The 19,106-nt window shown below is 37.1% G+C and overlaps 2 protein-coding genes across 2 annotated transcripts; one reads left to right on the top strand and one right to left on the bottom strand.

Moving 5' to 3' along the window:
- Positions 1–7,525: 7,525 nt before the first annotated feature.
- Positions 7,526–14,408, bottom strand: LOC137257115 (NIF3-like protein 1). The gene is made up of 5 exons (XM_067794595.1): positions 13,642–14,408; positions 12,949–13,099; positions 9,789–9,924; positions 9,160–9,286; positions 7,526–7,922 (listed from the first exon to the last, which is right to left on the bottom strand). Exons 1-5 carry the CDS (start codon positions 14,270–14,272, stop codon positions 7,651–7,653), a joined length of 1,317 nt encoding a protein of 438 aa, XP_067650696.1. The 5' UTR covers positions 14,273–14,408; the 3' UTR covers positions 7,526–7,650.
- Positions 14,385–18,336, top strand: LOC137257131 (NAD-dependent protein lipoamidase sirtuin-4, mitochondrial-like). Its single transcript, XM_067794597.1, has 3 exons — positions 14,385–15,436; positions 15,974–16,117; positions 17,554–18,336. The coding sequence occupies exons 1-3, from the start codon at positions 14,759–14,761 to the stop codon at positions 17,701–17,703; spliced, it is 972 nt and encodes a 323-aa protein (XP_067650698.1). The 5' UTR covers positions 14,385–14,758; the 3' UTR covers positions 17,704–18,336.
- Positions 18,337–19,106: the final 770 nt, after the last annotated feature.

Below are 19,106 nucleotides of genomic sequence, written 5' to 3'. Positions count from 1 at the left end.
GTTTTGTTTGTATTTATTCACAAGTTGTTTTATGTAAATTTGTATTGAGGGAGTTTGTTGTGGATTTGTCTCTGCTGTCATGACTTCGTGACTTGGATGAAAAATTGTACATTTTCCATCCCATTTCTTCCATTTATTTATTATTATCAGAGTTAAATATGTTGTATTGTTTATTTTATTGTGCCATTTAAATGTTTACCTATCATATTCAAGGATAGGCATAGAAATAACAAGCCCAAATCAGCATGTTTACAGCTTTTATCCATGATATTCCTTTGCCAAAAATAGAAACATGCTGGAACAAAAATGCTGTTAAAAGATGCTTCAGATGATATTCTCTCATATTACTGTACTTAATCAGATATGTCATGACAGATTAAATATAGCCCTTTTAAGTTAAAGCTTAGATTTTGTCTTGAGCAACTTATGCTAGTCAACAATTGTTATGGGATGGTCAAGCTTGCTGACATAGTTCATGCAGATCAGGTGGTTAGGCTTGTTGACATGGTGGACACATGTCATCAGTTCCCAATTGCATATATTGATGCTCATGGTGTTGATCACAAGATTGTCTGGTCCAGACTCGAATATTTACAGACCGCTGCCATGTAGCCTGAATATTGCTGAGTGCAGCATAAAACTAAACTCACTCACTCATGCAGGTCATATTCCTGCTGCTAGATAGATATTTGTGATGTCAGATTTAATTGCTTACTGACCACTAGAATACTAGTGAGAGTAGTTGAACAACAATGAAAAAGAACAAACAGATAAACTATATTAATGTGCTGAACAGTAGTTTACAGTTGATCATTTTATGAAATGCACTCATTTTGATTATGAGCATGATGTGGTTAATCAGACAGAAAATCTCTGTAGGGTATGAAATTCCAACAATTTCAGCGAGATCAGAGTGACAGTTAGATGCAACACTTGTAAGCCTTGACCAAAAATTACTGTACACAAAAAATACTAATTTACTTAGTATATTTAAATTGAAACTTGTTAAGTATTGAGGAAACTTATGAAAATGCAAGAAAAGAATGAACTAGTTATATCAGATTTGTGAGTGAATTATTTATATCTTCCTACACAAGTCTATGTTGCAATCCAACTGTCAGGCACGTGAATTTGAGAATCTGGCAGTCCATGCAGAAAATAATGTGTCGCAGGTGGTGGGACAGGCAGGTGTTCTGAACGCTGTTTATACCCATACCTTTATCACTGAAGATACACTGTATGTTCTTACTGGTGAAAGAAACGTCATGTTTTAACAGACTGAGTTGATGAATTTGATGTGAAAAGACACAAGAGTGAGATTCTATTTATCATCTAAAACTTTTCAGCTTCAAAGGATTGAGTTTAAAAGAGTCCAACATTTCCCTTTTGGCCTTTGTTTGCCAAATCAACCTCCGAGGAATCTCAGTTAAGTATCAAAGTAGACACAGTTGTGTTTTTAGTATCCTATTGCTGCAACATCTTGATATAGATCCTTATATGATTGTCAAGCAAAATGTATCAGAAGCTTCAGTCTGTTTACATGTAGATATAAGGACTGTAACCATATGATATATTTGTGATAACACTTTCGTAATGTTCTAAGTAAACTGTAATGTGTTCTAGTACTATTTTATGCATGTGCTGTATCAGTGTTGTGTATGTGTTGAGTCAATGTGCAAATGTTGAATTCATGTGTTATTTGGTGTATTTAAATGACATTTAGAAACGAACTCATGGATGTCATCTTCTTAATTTTAAAGAACATGTCTCGTAGGCTTACTCCTTCATCAGCCAAATGAGGAAGAATGAAGGAGACATCCATGAATTCTTGCCATAATGATTTTACGTGTTTTGAATGACCATGGCCTTGTGTTGAATCATGTTGTACTTGCATTGAATTGTTATTTCTGTGTTGAAGCACATTGTCAATGTGTTGAGTTCATGTTGTGGATGTGTTGAATCAATATTATGTGTGTATATTTTGCTTCATCTGGTCATGAAAAGTCCTGTTTTACATATATAATTTATTACCTTTTTGACTAATATTTTGTTTATGATTCACATATTTTACAGATCTAATAATATATATTTTGCTGTTAAATGCTTTGAGGCTTGTTCATCGTCGGGTCTCAATAAGTAGTTGTGTGGACAGTAGCTTAAGCCAAAGACGTAGTTATACGTCTTTTCTTTAATCATCTGTATCTCAGTCACAGTCTGTCCACATAAACTAACATCGAAACTGAAATTGTCATAGAAATAAACATAACCTATTTAAAAATAAATATCTACAAAATAAAACATAAAGTCCAAATAAAGCCAAGAGCAAACCTAGTACCTGTCTCAAGCTGGGGCAGACTGGAATTATCAAATCTTTCATGACTTTAAAACAATAATTGAATTCAATTTCAATTTATAGTCTTAGGCTCTGGATGACATAGTACTGATGTATTTGTATTGTTGTGTACTTGTAAACTGTTTTCTTACATTTTAACCTTTGTTGTTATGGTTACGATTTTCTTTTCATAAGTAACCAAGGTACCAAATAAGAGACAGAAGTTGTAGTTTCCTATCATTGTATTGGCCAAAGAGGTGATATATAACCTTGCAGTTCACAGTCTAACATACGAAGGAAAATTTAACATCCACCTTTATTATCTAAATTAATTTTCAAAGTTTTGTCTGGAAATTGTTTTGAACAGACCCTCGTGTCTTGTGTTTTTTCCTGTTTTGTGTGTAAAACTAGATATGGAAATTGAATTTATCGCTATTCTTGGATTTACTGCTATCCAGTGTATTGTACCTACATTATCTTTAAAATGTTACATGCCCATCACCTACCCTAGTTACTGAAGTGACACCACCATTTCAGTCTCTTGTACTGCCAACTGAATACAGATTTTTTCACAATCATGAGTTTGAGATCAACAACCCATCAAACTATGTGTACCTCTTTATTGAGAGATCAGTATTGATCTAGTTTGATGGAAATGACAATTATTTCTTAGCTGTAATTAAAAGTTTTGGGTTTTCATTAGATAGAAAGTTATGATCAATCTCATGTGTACTTTAGATGGCAAGCAAAAACCTGAGATAAATACTGTTGATGTTGTGTTTTATTCGAATGTGACAGTAATTTGATTGGATATCTATTTTACGCCCTGAAACCCTGTTGGTGAACGATCATGGATATTTTCAGAAGAGAGTGAAGGTACAATATGCTGGATAACAGATGTTTTCAGGTTGGCAACCAATGTTGTTATGTCCTGTATTGTTTCACTGTCGATCTGTGAAGTTCTTGTGGTTTCCTTTCAAGAAGTGTTAAATTGCCATTTTGTTATCTTTATTTGTGAAGGTTCCAGGGGTATGGTTGTTGTTATTGTTATTTTGATGTCCTTCATTCTTGTTTTCAGATAGGATTTTTGTGAACGTAGTAAGGGTCATCCTCGATATCTTCAGGATATACGTTCCGATAAGTCTCCACTATACCCTGGACGCATCTACGAGTTGGCCCGATAATTTTATTACCTCCCTTTGCTTGCTCCGCTTTCTCACAATAGTCAATCAGCTAGGCCGTCGTTATAACCGAGCTTGCCAGCGTCCAGAAAGGTAGCGGTCTCAAAAGTTTGCACGCAGTGCGAATCAGATTTTGGGGAAATCATACAGACATATGTTTAGGTCGGAAACTATAAAAAAAATACATGTGTATGTGAAAAAAATCCTTCTACCTCTTTCAGAGAACCTCTGCATGGTTTGCTTTGCCAACTTGAATTGGTTAGATAATCTGAAAAGCGAAAGCAAGTTGTGATTGGTTCGCTCAACTTCCCAGCGTAGACACCTGATTGAATAAAAAGACAGCCAAGGGAGGTAATAAATTTATCGGGCGGAGCTGTGGATGCATCCAGGGTATAGTAGAGACTTGTCAGAACATATACCCTGGAGATATCAAGGATGAGTAAGGGTCAGTGTGGATGTTGGTCAGGGCTAGAGGACTCTATGCTACTTAAGGTTATTTACTTATCCCCACAACTGACAGTCTTCAATGTAATGAATAAATAGTATTGGTAATAGATGAAACTAAACTGTCAACAATTTAATGATGATTTTATGTATAGACTTGAATTAACCCACAGCTGAAAGATTGTTGACATCCATGTTTGTGTAACATCCAATGCATCCAGTTGCTGAAATTTTGTGTACAGAGGTGTGTAACTTATGCTTGCAAAACAGTGTCGGATAGTGGGTTTGCATCCAATATTTGTATTGTGAACTTTTGTTGCTTCAGGCTTTCACTAAAATTATGCTGCCATTCCATGATGCAGGAAGTTTACTCACTAACTCTCTCACTGACTGACAGCACTGATGTCAGCTACTAATATTTCAGATTGTGATCATTGCAGTGTACACTTTTCATCAAGTATCATCATTATTAGGTATTTGTGTTCGGTACTGCCACACAAAGATCATGAGACATCTGATTTCAGATCACATCAAATGACCTTTAATCGGACCAATCAGAGAGCCGTTCACAAGGTCAAGTGAAAATCTTAAACTGTTTATTATTCATGAAACCTCTGAAAGGTTAAAGAATGGCAGATTGGCAGCCTGAACAACAGTTACAGGTGTTAGGCAGCGATATTTTCAGTATCTCAATGAAATATGGAACTTTCAATACGTCTGAATAAAGAGCATTTGCATCATGTACTTAGCATAGTCTAGAATGGAAAACATATTTCAAAACCAAATTTCAACTTAACTGCTGTATTACTAGCTAATTCAATTCCTGTTAGTCCTTCTAAGTGTCTGTCAACGTATGTCAAGGTGTGCCAAAGATTGTTTTGACATGATGTGTAATAGTGTGTCCTCAGACTTTTGTGTAACCAACATTAAGATCTGATTCTTGTTTCCTTTCAATCCATCATCCAGACATTGCCATTTCCTCGAATCAGTGGCAAGATACAACATTGCAGTATTCATGGATATGTCAAGTCTCATTTACATGTTTGCAAATATGAACTTTGCTGCATTAAAACCTACACCCTAAAGTGTGTCTTTGTTCTTCATAAACGGCAGCAGGCCAGACCAATTTTACTTCCTGTTTTTATGGATCCACCAGTCGTATTATTTCCAAAATAAGAAAAACATACATATATGAATTTTGCCCACTCAAAAAATATAATTTTCATATATTTATTGGCTAGGGGTGGGTATTGCAGAGAATATAGCCATATATTGTGGTATGAAAGCATATATTGTGATAAATACAGCAATGTATTGTATGATTACTTTTAACAAAAGACTACTTATAATCGAGGTTATGATTGATTTATAAAGCAAACACATCACAAATCACATCTGCTTCATTAAATTTGGCACACATGAAACAAGGAAAAGAACAATTTAAACAAGAGTCATGAGAAAATGACATATCCCCCTGGCCCCCACACATTTCAAACGACAAATCATCTGACAGTTACTTGACAGGTTTTTCTAGACTCTCAATCGTTTCCATGGAAATGATGAAAGATATCGAATGGGTTTCTAGTTGTGCTCCGGAAATGACTCTCTTCCTTTTATTTTGAGACTAAGTCCGAATTGTTTCCATGGAAACCTTGAAAAATAAAAATGCCAAAACTTTGTAAATAGCACGAGGCATCACTTTGTGGTCTGTCTCAAATATCTGCCAAGTTTTGCTGAAATATATTAAACAGTTTTCAAGCTGTGCTCCAGAAAGGAAGTCCCTCCCTCCATTTTGATATTGTCAGAATTGTTTCCATAGAAACTGGAAAAATGATAATCACAAAAATCTGCAAATAGCAAAAGGCACCACTCTAGGGTCTGCTTCACCTATCTACTGAGTTTTGCTGAAAGATAGTTTTTGAGTTGTGCTCCAGAAACCAAAGACAACTCTCACTTTGAGACTAAGTCCAAAACATTTCCATGGAAACCGAGAAAATAATAAACCACAAAAACCTGTAAATAGCAAAGGGCACTACTTTGGGTTCTGACTGGTATATCTACCAAGTTTTGCAGAAAAATATTGGACAGTTTTTTACTTATACTCCGGAAACAAAGCCCATCCCTCTATTGTGAGACTAAATCTGAAACGTTTCTATGGAAACTGAGAAAATAATAAATCACAAAAATCTGTAATTAGCAAAAGGCAAAACCATAGGTTCAGATTATTGTATCTACCACTTTTGGTCTAAAAAATATTCGAACAGTTTTGCTCCGGAAACAAAATGATTGCGGATGGACAGATGGACAGACAGACAGACAGACGAGGTGTCAACTGTATTCCCCTGCATTACATGCTGGGGGGATAAAAATGGACCTATCCAAAGTCATGTCAAAATACTAGTTTTTATCAGTGTATCGTGATGCGTATCATTTTCATGTACAAAGCGGTAAATACCAGTTAACTGTTTATATTGCACAACCCTATTATAGGCCAAACATGCAAGAAAATGTTTTCAGATTTTTTCCCCATATACATTTGATAAGTTGCCAAAATTAAAATATTTATTGTATTTAAAAGGAATATTACTTTGACAGGTAATTTTTATTATTCCAAAGATAGAAAATATACAGAACTTAGAGAAGTTAAGGATAACCCATCTACTTTACATGTCTAACTCATGACTTTGAATATTGCAACACAGCCTCCCAATTACAAGTGTTCTTCATTTATGCAGTATATAATGTTTAGCATGGTCCATTACTGATCACATCTATTCACACCTACAGTGTTGAAATTCATTTGAGTAGGAAACAATGTTTTACAACATTGCTGATGTAAATATATGTGATCAGTCTATGTTCCAGTGTGTGAAATATCCCACAATTCCATCTGATGCTGTCACATGACATAGAATTGGCATCTGTAAATACTTGGATGGAAACCCTGTAACCAGATTTCCAACTATCTGTCACTAAGCTGCTTGCAATGGAAGTATAAAGATGTGACCATGATATATTCAACATCAGCCATTTTGTTCTTTGTCATGGACTCACAAAAGGAATGGACAATGCAGTTTAGTAAATATTTATCAACATCGCAGAATTGCAAGAAAATCCATTAATCGCCTCCATGACAATCATGATGCCATGATGAAGAAATGACCTGACATTCCTACTGTGCCATGACAACTGAATCACATGTTTCCAAGAAAGCAGGAAATAACAGAAGAGGCAGTTTGTGCAATTATATGTTTGGCTGAAAAATGCTCCTGGATGAGTATGGCAGACGTACTGTGCGGTAAGTAAATCAATGGATGATTTTGTAACTGTTCAGCACCATAGTCAGCAATATTGTCGCTATACCATGAAAGCCTGTAAATATATAACACATACCAGACAATGCAAGAAGAGAAGCAATTTCATTGGTCACACCCTTATCTCAACCAAATGACCAGGTCTCACCACTTGATATGTAAGCCACCTCTTTCCATCCCCATGTGTTCAGGAGATCTATTTCAAAACAGAATCTCCACAGGAAGAATAGATTGGAAAAATACCACTGCAGTAATTTCATTGCCAAGAAATTTATTGACAGTGTTACAAGCAATCACACTGACAACTGAAACTCATATCAGCCAGCGCTGTAGTAGTAAACATGATGACTCTTGAAATATTTTATGGTTTCTTACTTTGTCACACAGTTTCCAGTGGATCTGAGTCAGTCTCTGACACAAAGATCTGCACTTGATCTGACATTAAGCTAGAAAGTTTGCACTTCAGTTCCTTGAGATAACCCCTTTCTGTGTTGCTGTGCTCACACAGAATGACACTGATGCCATTACTGACAGCATTTAGAACATCATGATGTGACATCTCCCCAGTCACGAACAGATCGGACTTGGCACAACGCAGAACACTGGATCCAGAACCAGCACACACAGCCACGGAGCAGACCTTGTCCATGCCTGAACAAAGCAAACATGAGTTTAAAATCATAAAATTTTGAAAGTAATACGAAAAACACTTGCATCAATAAACTACACATAATTGGACAGGGGAAATTCATCAAACAGAAACAAAACATGTTATTCTGTCAGAGAAGAGTCAGTGGAAGTCAAAGAGTCAGTCTATTTTCTTATTATGAATAAAATGTACAAATATATATTATCTTGCTAGCTTGTGGTGAGCACAATATAAACAACAAACAAGAAAGTATGGGAACATCTTAAAATTTGATAGTCACACATCAACTGAAACATAGTGACATCACTTATACACTTATTAATACAACTTTTTGTTTGCTTAATGGATACTTTAAGCAACATGTTAGAACTTGCAGTGGTGCAACTGATTCATTATTTTTTGAGTTTGAGTGAAATGAAACATTGTCAAAAGAAAGCAAAAAACCCGGTGCTGAACCATACCAGCACCATGTTTGATTCAAATGCCCAAACACCAGAGACTAGTGCATGTGAAAGACAGACGCCCCATGAAAACTTGTGGCAACTAAGCACTTGGAAAAACAAGATATCAGTCAGCTGCCCCCTGGCAGATCTTCTACAGCGAGGTCTGTCGTACTCTCCCAGAGGCATGGTACCTATCCCTTAGTCAGTGAATGACATTGGGAGACACCTGAAGACAGCAGGCAACACTTGTTATGGATTCACCATCCTGTGACCATGCAATGGCGCTGCTTCTGTCCTGGGCTTGTGGAATGGTGAAGAATTTCTAATGCTTCGGTACTGGTCGTAACTTCTTTTAAAGGAAACATAGTCACAATAAGCATGGGAAGTCATCCACATACACTAGACTGCTGTGTTAGGGTATTTGAAACAAAACATGATGCTGGTGTGTTTCAGCACCCCTATTTTTTTGCTACATATGATATCACTCTCTATGACTTGTTAAGTCATAATAAAGTTACAAATCATGCAAGATTATGGCCTGATAAAAATGTTCATCATATTAGCAGCTTAATGATGAAACTCATGTCAGCTGACAATCATTATTTTTGTAACCAATTGCTTAGTTTCTACATTCGAATTTCAGGTTTGTGAATTATTTTGTGGGCTCGTAACTTTCAGGCATAGCTAGACTGGCAGACTGGCAAAATTTGGAAAATATGTTACTCATCAGGGGCATAAAACATATTCAGCCTAACTAAAAAGATCAAGGCATCCCTGTCACTGTCTGTATACTGACCAGGTGCAGTTGCCAGCCGGACGTGCTCCAGTCCCAGATGTGTCTTGACTCTGGCCACAGCTTCACCAACACTGAGGGGTGAAGTCAGCTTTCCTACACGGCCCATGCCGTGCCCAACTAGCGGAACCTGAGAGACAAAAAGTGACACTTGATAAACAGGATTACTTTAGAACTAAATCTCCATACTACATATTCCACTCAACTCTTGAAATAAACCGGTAAAAGCCATCCCATACAAAACTGACAATTCTATCACAAGTACATGTGTCGTGTATCCTGATGGCATGTTCAGTTGTACCATATAATGCTCCCAGCCAATTACAACGGTCTCCTTTTAAATGTCTAAAAGTATATTTTCTCAGAAATCAGCTTTTGAGGAGGTACCTCAAAAGAAGAAAAAAAACCTAAAATGCCAATCATGAATCAAATATAGAGAAAGATATTAACTGATAACATAACCTTGATTCTCTATGAATATGAATTTTACCTTATAATTTTGACTGTTGTATTGAAATCAGAGACCTTTTCATTCCACTGACACAAAGTCAAAGAGCTGACCACAAAGGAATCACCATTAAAACTAAGAAGCCAGTTCGGCTAAGGATATTTCAGAATCCTGACCAACCTACCTTCTCTATTTGCCGCTTCTCTATACTGATGACAGTTGGGTGAGACTGCGCAATGTCCACCAAACGAGAGACGTCACTCTTGCTGCATGACACACTAACCCTGGTCACATCCTGTTCAGTTTTCTCATGTAACGCTCTGCATAAAACAGATGTCTTGAACAGTAAAGAAAGTTTCTATCACCCTTAACATGCATTAAGTCTGTAAGTACTTGAAGCAAGTAAGTGACTACCAGCATATGGCTGAGAAAGAGTGTACTGGGGTACAGTTGAGTTTTTGGGACCTGTCCAAGAACTAGTAACACCATCCAACTGATTTCAATAGCTTAAAAGTGACCAAGACAGTGGTTGACAATGACAGATATTTATGAAATGCATGACATCAGTTTATGTGGTAGACCAAACACCATATCTAATTTATCCCTTTTATGAACAGCTGATGAGGACCTATCTCTGGTTGGGATTGGTAAGAAAGAAAGGAACTGAGTACCTGCATGCACTTACCCGAAACAGAATTGAGTACCTGGTAATGTAAAGCTTCTGGCAAAGTTTCTGAATATTCAATCACAATTTGACAGATTATTGTAGAAAACTTTAAAGGATGACTGATATTATTTGTTCAACTATAAAATGTATAGTAACTGAATGGTATTACTTGTGATCTACCTGAGTATTTCTGATTATCATTCTATTATTGCAATGATAATTAGTTGAACACTGTATTTGCAGTTCAGAATGTGTCCTTCCTATAAACTTTCACTGTGTTATCTTAATTCATTAGTTTTGATTGATATTCCCAACACATACAATCATTTAGAAACATTCTGTTTTATGGTGAATGCATTCAGCTTTGACGCAGATGTAAGAGATGTGACTCATGAAACCGAATTGAATATAAACTTAAGACAAACTTCAATGTACCCGTAGTCTTCATGACTTCAATGAACTAACTTAAAGGGGCACTGATACAGAGCAAATACTGTTTCTCGACAACAGTCGAATTACGAAACTAAACTGCAGATAGGTCAGAGCCCGCTCCCTCGACCGTGGCGGACAAAGGGACTGGGCTCCTGTCCACATTAGCAGAATTTCTTCACCTAAACAGTCAGGTGGCCAGATGCCCATCATATGCCATTATTTAAAATTATCCATATTATTCCTTGTCAGATCGTAACAAATATCCCAGCAGTGTAGTTTTTTCTGATGCTTGGATGGTATAGTGACTGATCCAATTCTATCCTATTTCTGTGTTTTTTACCTCGATATTTAATCATGTTATGTGAAAATATGAGCTATGTGTAGCTACCCTGGTTTATTATCTATGATAATAAAAACACACAGTTGATTTATCTGAATTCGTAAACTAAAAACAATGACTTTGCCATAGGTAGAGAAATCTGAAAATTTTCTAACGTAAAAAATGATTACACCTATTTACCCAAGTACACAGCAAATTTCTTATGTAACGAAGTTCCGTTGATATCCTCAAAACAGTAAGTGTTTTCAGGCGGCATGCAACACAGAGATTACATCTTCCTTGCTGTAACTCGCGTTTGATGGTGTAAACCTACATGTGTTATTTGTCATCATTCTCTTGATGGTCAATTCATGAAATTATAACAGGTATAATTAGTGGTAACAACACTCAGGTTACTCAACAAAGGTTCCCATTTGGAATGTCTCCTGTCTGGAGTAAATACTCAACATTATAAATTACGTAGTGACAAACGTATTGTATGTTATGTAATATGTGCATGTAAGTGATGCATGAGGGTTTATCGGCTGAATTACAAAAATGTACATTGATCAAAGGATTAACCGATAACACACTGATTGATTAAATACTTTTATCTTCTACAGTGGATTTCTCAAAAAGCAGTGTGTGTACATGTACTAATCTATACTGACTACACCCAGTCGTAAAGTGCGCTTATGAAAACAACATCCTCCCTTCAAAGAATTAAATACCATTGCGTTGATTGATTGCTCTTTATTGGTTAACTACATTACTTACAATGGCGGACATCATACAATTAGTTGCCAGGTGTGCTATCCTGGGTGACCAAACAAGAGGTTTATCAGGTTTTCACCAATGTGAAAGACCTGAAACGATGTGTTACTTTTATGGCAAAATAGAGTGTTGTAAGAAACACAACATAGAGCAGGATTATTTACCAGCTTCAGATGAATGGAATATCATTATTTTTACGTGGATATTGATGGATACATTCCTGAACAAGGTAGTACCCTGACAGTGTTGCTATAAAATTAGTCTGTTTTACATTCATTATTTGCATTTTGTTTTAATTTATTTGTTGTAGCATTCAGTAGTATCTATATGACAGAAAACACACATTAGATCGCGAATGTGTGTGAAATAGGATCCACATTGGCAGTCTATACAATGTTTAAATGCTACAGTCATGTTAGAAATTTACTATGAGTATAAGCCGTGCATTCTTTCATTAATTTTCAAAATCATACAAATATGACAATAAACTAATTAGGGTTATGAGAGAAAATATAGAGACGTACATTGGCTTCGTTATTTTTCTGTCCTAATAGTTTTTTTCATTTCTACCACTGGCAGATGATTAACCTTCAAAGTGTTTCATTTGCTTTCATAATACATTTGTAATGCAGTAAAAACTACTTCATCTTAGTTGATCTGTCTATAATTAAACTCTCAATTGCGCATATGGACTGCGCAGCAGAGGTCACGAACCAGTCACGAATTCTGGGATATCATCCGGGTACTCACGGGAGAAAAACAATAACAAACGTTTCAACCAGTCCACGGAAATTGCTCCGCATCAGTGCCCCTTTAATGAGCAATTAAAGTTACACAATGCAATGAACACCTTCATCTTTCACTTTGTGTTTTAGAGCAAGATGTTTGTGCATTGTCCTATGATAAATAATGTGGCATCACAGAGTCAGCACTTCGTTTTCTTGCCATTTGCATCAAGACCAAAAGGAGCCTAAACACTAAACATAGCATGCATGTCGCCCATTTTGCTCCAGGTTAGAGTAACATTCCCCTGACAATGCAGACTTCCCTCCCTTTCTTGATTCCTTGAAATATAACTTGATTCATGTACCCAAGTATCCATCCCAGCGCTACCCCTATCCTCCCTATCCTACAAGAGTTGTGTTTACTCACAGGGAACTTGTGGTGATTCTCCTGGGTACAGATTTGTCTGTGACTGCTTGGACAAGCTTGGTAGCATCAGCTGTTTCCAGGACAATATCAACCTGACAACCAAATTCCCCACAGGCTTCACTCTGCTCCACTGGCTTAGTGCTCTTCATGTCTACAATCAATAAACAGTGTCCTTTCAAGTATAGTGGATAGAGTGGATAGAGCTGCTCATTTGTGGGCGAGCAGCCATACTAACCTTCCATGATATTGGACAGCTGTTCAAAGCAGTATTAACCATGTGTTTGGGCACATTTAATTTAATTCTGCATTCTGTAGATAATGAAGTCTGGACTGGACAATCCAGTGATTAACCACATGAGTATCAATCTCTGCAGTTGGGATAAAATGACTTTTGTCAAACATGTCAGTGAATGTCATCACCTGATCCTGTTAGTCGCCTCTTACAACACGTATGTGTTGGTGAAGAACAATTCTAACACATATCTTGCCTTTAAGGGCAGAGCATTTTTTAGGCATATATAAGGTGCTCTACAAGTGATTTATATATCCTCATATATTACATCTATTTGAACTATGGACAGTGGGCTTAAGATCTGGAGCCTGTCATTTTATCTCATATGAAATGTCATGAACCCTATATGATTGAGCATGATGTGTATAGTGACTGAGAAGATCATTTTTCCTGATTCTCACCAAATGCACTGATTAGCCAGTCATTGACACCTCCGCTGAGAGCATCATAGCATGTGTGTGGAGAGTAGACGGCGATTCTCTTCTCCAGACACTTCACAATCAGCTTCTCCTTCCAAGACTTCTGTGTCAGCCGCTTCAGTGGGGAAAAGATTGGGGGATGGTAAGACAGAATCATGTCTGCATTCTTCTCTATGGCCTCATCCAGTACGGGTACTGTCAGGTCGTTTGTGAGTAGAATCGTCCTCACGCTGTGTGGAGCTGAGGGCTCTGTGAGGAGACCCACATTGTCCCAGCTCTCAGCCAAACTTGTGTTTGCAAATTCGTTAAGAATGTTGACAACTTTTTTTAGTTCCATTCCTTCAAGGGAAGTATGTAAGAATCTCCTCTTGGGGACGCCCTGTAGAAACTGTTGCTGGAACCGGCATAATTTAGAAACGTTCAAGCATCGACACGTATAGATGCGGAGTTTACTTTGACAAAAAGTCGCTACACTCTTACTAGTTTTGGTGGAGACAGGTGGGCTAATAATGCCTTTAGTAGTGGGCGTGCGGTGATGTTGAAGTACAGATGCTACTGCATTGACAGTTCGCGCGTTGATGTTTGATATTGACCTTGACGACTGAAGATACATTAAACTGTTGTACTAAACAATCACGTATACATGAGCCACAAGCATTCAGCCCATCCGTTTGTTTTCGTTGCCTTCACGTGTTTCCGGCAAGTTTAATTTCCTTACAGCGATGCCGCTTAATCGTGGTCAGGGAAAGGTGACACGCGCTGAAACGGAGCTTGTTGCAGTAGGGAAGATAACTCTAATGTTTTGTTGTAGTGACATTGAACACAGAGGTATTGTGTAAGGTATATGAAAACTCAGCAGTGTACATTTTCATATGTATATGCTTAGGAATTTGACTGTTAACTTTGAAGATTCCATGGGCAAATTTTATCACGAACTGTCAAAGTCTGTCCATGTCAATACACTTCACAAAACACTGCACTCTTGGTTCATGTTTTGACAGAGTCGATGTAGTTGTCAAATATATGCTTACGAAAATCGATAATTCACTTAAATTGTATGTGAAGGTAAAATCCTCCTTTTGAACTACACTGGAAAGAAATGTCAGTATTAAATTTCACTCTCCCTAACAGCAGTTCCAAGATTTTGAAATGCTGTCAACTATGCCACAGACAAATTTCTAATTCTCCCAAAATGGCGGCGAAGATTGCAGCATCAACAAAATTTGTTCCAAATAGCCAACCAGTCTCAGAGCAAGAGATCTACTTTTTACAGCAGTTTATAGACAGGAGCAAACGTCTCCTTGTTTTAACAGGGGCAGGTATCTCAACTGAAAGTGGAATTCCGGACTACCGATCAGAGGGTGTGGGCCTCTATGCCACTAGCACCAACAGGCCTGTACAATATGTAGACTTTTTGAAAGATGCCAAGATCCGTCAACGTTACTGGGCAAGGAATTTTGTAGGATGGCCCCGGTTTTCTTCCTTTCTACCAAATGAGTCACACTTGACTTTAAGTTCTTGGGAGAGAAAGAGGAAGCTGTCTTGGTTGGTGACACAGAATGTTGATGCGCTGCACTATAAAGCTGGCAGCATGCAGGTGACAGAGTTACATGGGAGTGCACATAGGGTTGAGTGTCTGTCATGTCGGAAAGTGTTTCCAAGACATGAAATGCAGGAGATGATAAAAGACAGAAACCCTAAATGGCATGCAGAGTCCTTTGAGATGGCCCCAGATGGTGATGTTGCCTTGACTGCAGAACAAGTGCAAGGATTTCAGGTAACAGCTTGTATTTTTTTCTTAGATCATGATGATTACTCGTTAGATTTCCAACCCCTCTCCTACCAAAGATATAGCCTCATACATGTTATTGCATCATGTAACCATGTGGGTCTGATACATTCAAGAGGAGAGGCTAGGTGTGTTCAACAGGAGGGGTCACATTCAACTTGGATGATCATATACATTATGCAGGAAATCGTCATATTTATCAGGGCAGTTTAGGGGTTCATACATATGATTTCTGGTTTCATATTTTCCAAGTGTCATCGCTATTCACTCTAGTACACAGGCACTGCAAGGTATTTCACGTGAAATGACATCTTAACAAACTGCACCACTGACGTAAAACATTTCAATGCTTACACTTTGTCACCATGCACAAATGTGTCATTTCTCGAGAATTGATTTATCTGCCAAGTATGTTTGCCGTCTAGTTTGGCTCTTACTTTCAACAGATTTATTGGCATCATACATGAAAACGTATTTCATGATCATATAATATATATGTTCTTTTTGCTATGTACATATTTCAAGGTGCCAGCATGTGACAGTTGTGGGGGTGTTCTTAAACCGGAGATAATCTTCTTTGGTGACAATGTTGCTCGAGACATTGTGAACTTCGTCTTCAGAAAGGTCTCTGAATGTGATGCAGTGCTTGTCATTGGCTCATCATTGGAGGTATGTTATTATGCTTGGTCCAGAAAATACTGATATTGTTCCATGTTCCAAAATATGGTGAGTGTTAAAATAGGGGATCAGGTGTGTCCAAAGCTTAGCAGGGTGTTTAAATAGGGGATCTACTGTCAAATAGGTCTGTAATGATATATCATAGTATTGATAATTGTGATACTTTATCGGAAGATAAAGATGTCAGTACTTTTTTTGTATCAGAGTATGTGTCATTGACCTTAAAATTTTTCATTTTCACTAGCAATCGATGGTTATGTCAAAATTTACACTGTAACTTGATATGAAAATATACTGTTTGAAAGAGAATAACTAAAGATAGCATATTGGGATGTGCATTGATTCCTAATGTATCATACCAAGATATCTCGATGCATATCACATTGTGAATTTTCTGTATCTTGTTTTGGTTTTGTGATCCAGTATTCAAAATTTGGAAAAGTTTAGAAAAATAGTTTGAAACAGCTCAAATTTACATTAATTTCACAATTTCTAAAGTAATGCTCAGAATCAAAGAAGAAATGATAATCCTGTTAACGCTGTTGTCATACTTGTTAAAGATATTATATTTCGAATTTCGGGTATATATTAGGTCAAATACTACGGCATTTCAAAATATTCTAAGTTTCTGGGAAAAATGATATTTTTGTTAATTTCTGGTCATCATTAGGTACTATATAGAAAAGCTGATTTATTGAACTTTATTTTATTTTATGCACCTCATATATATTAAATTGTGTGTGTCTATACTGTTGTAAATGATCAAACAAACTATAAATAAGTCTGTAAACCTGAAAAAATATTAAAATAAAAAAAAGTGAATTTTCTGTATTGTCACACCTCTAGTGTCAAACTAGGTAAAGTTGGACAGGCGCAGAAAATGCGTTCATGAGAAGTAGACGGTGCACAGCAAGGAGCAATCCCATTTGGTTTGTGAAAGGTAGAGCAGATATAGGCTATTGCATGTGCAGTGCATGACGATGAAATGGATTCCGCTCGAAGCTGTACTCATCTTGCTCACAAGACTTGTGTGGTCGCGGTCAACCTGGGGCCTCTTCGCTCATAATGGCCAGCACCAGTGGGTGTCACTTCTACATCCTAAAATGGGTCAGTAGTCTGGCTGGTGCTACACTTATCCTTGTTTGCCATTACAAGTGAAGATCCTGGTTATTCCATCCCTGATCAGGTGATGAGCCCAAACTGGTGTCTGGCACTGAATTACAGGATCGGGTGATGAGCCCAAACTGGTGTCTGGCACTGAATTATGGGATCATGTGATCACAATAGCTACTTTGTGTTGCAGCAGTCAGTTCTCCATTTTTTGGTCACCTGTGTTAGTGTTACAAACTGAAATTGCAGCTGCGTTCATGTTTTCTGTATGCAGTCTTCATCTCCGTGTTATTCTGTTTGACTGATCTATGTTTCAGGTTTATTCCGGGTATCGATTTATCAACAAGGCCCACAACCTGTGCAAACCTGTTGCTATTGTCAACATAGGAAAAACAAGGGCAGATAATCTGGCTCAACTCAAGATATCAGCTAAAAGTGGTGACATATTACCTAAAATACAAGTGTAACACCTGAGGCTAGAGTGAGAAACATTCTCATTATTTCAATATGAACTTACTTAACACACAGATCATTCTCAGGTGAGAGGTTGAAAACACTGAGAAAAACCTGGTGAACCATTACAGTACTGAGAAATAATCAAGCATGAGATGTGTATTTGATAAGACTTACTATTTGTTTATGGGAGTATATTTGTCATATATATTCATGTCTTCTGGTGTTTAATGTTCCATTTTGACCTTAGAAGGTGCAGCCATATAACTGACAACTTGAGTGTTACAATTACACATAGGACAATAGTTATAATTGTTAAAAGAGAAAAATTCAGAATAGAGCAAAGAGAAACTGTTGCTTTAAGCTCTGATATTCATCATAGCCAGAGAAATCAGTGCTGTATTAGGAGGTTTTAGATGTATCCTGACACTGCCGATCTGATATCCATTACACAATTGCATAAAACTTGTTGCTAAATAGTGCAGATTTATTGCAGTTGCACACTTGAGCTCGTGTGTTACAGCAAAACATGAATTGATGGCACAGGAAGGGGCCTCTTTTCAAGACCAGTACCGATGATGATTACTGCTCTATTGTCATTGTACATAGTAAAACTGTTGTGATAAAGTCTCATGTTAACACAGGCAGAAGTACCTATGAGAACTCAGTGAAGATACTTATGTATGATTTGAGGGTAATCCAAGTCAAACAGAATTGGTTTATAGATAATTCTTAAAGACTTAAGAGTAGCTCTGAGAGAATTATAATTTATGTCTTTTAATTCTGAGAATGTTACTAATTACAGCCCGTGGTATATTCACTATAATAGGCAATCAACGTCCCAAACATCTTGATATTGCTGATGCAGTGTAAAACTTTTTTAACTCGTTCACTTCAGATATCTTGATATGATATAGAAGAGCTCTTCACAAGCATCATAGTGAAAGGGACATGAGTTTCTGTAACTTTCTTTATCCTACCTTAAGCTTACATCATGATGAAATGTATTTGAGGTTAATGGTTTGGTGCTATACTATTAATGTAGCTGTGGAATAGGGCTGGTCCTTAACACGACAGTCAAAGAGAAAATTCATGTGTGGTATGTAAAAATACTTACTGTCAGCTTAGGAAGGATCAACAAGATGTCGATGTAACCTAAAACATTCTTCCTGCTGATATTTCTGGCAGGAGGATGTATGATTGGTATTTGACTGCCTGCAGTAAAAAGTTGCCAATTTCTGGCCTTATTTTGAAAGAGAACTCTATTCTCTAAACTGGTACACCTTCTTTACCAGTATTTTTAGCCGGTCTGGATTAGCTTCCACTGTAATATGAAAGCTATGATACCTCTTGTCTGACAATAAGACATTTTGGTCCCTGTAGCACCTGTAATTGATAAATAATTAATCAGTTTTCA

This window comes from Haliotis asinina, chromosome 1 (assembly GCF_037392515.1).
Source record: "Haliotis asinina isolate JCU_RB_2024 chromosome 1, JCU_Hal_asi_v2, whole genome shotgun sequence".
Classification (NCBI taxonomy): Eukaryota; Metazoa; Mollusca; class Gastropoda; order Lepetellida; family Haliotidae; genus Haliotis; species Haliotis asinina.
This window is presented reverse-complemented; position numbering and strand designations above follow the sequence as displayed.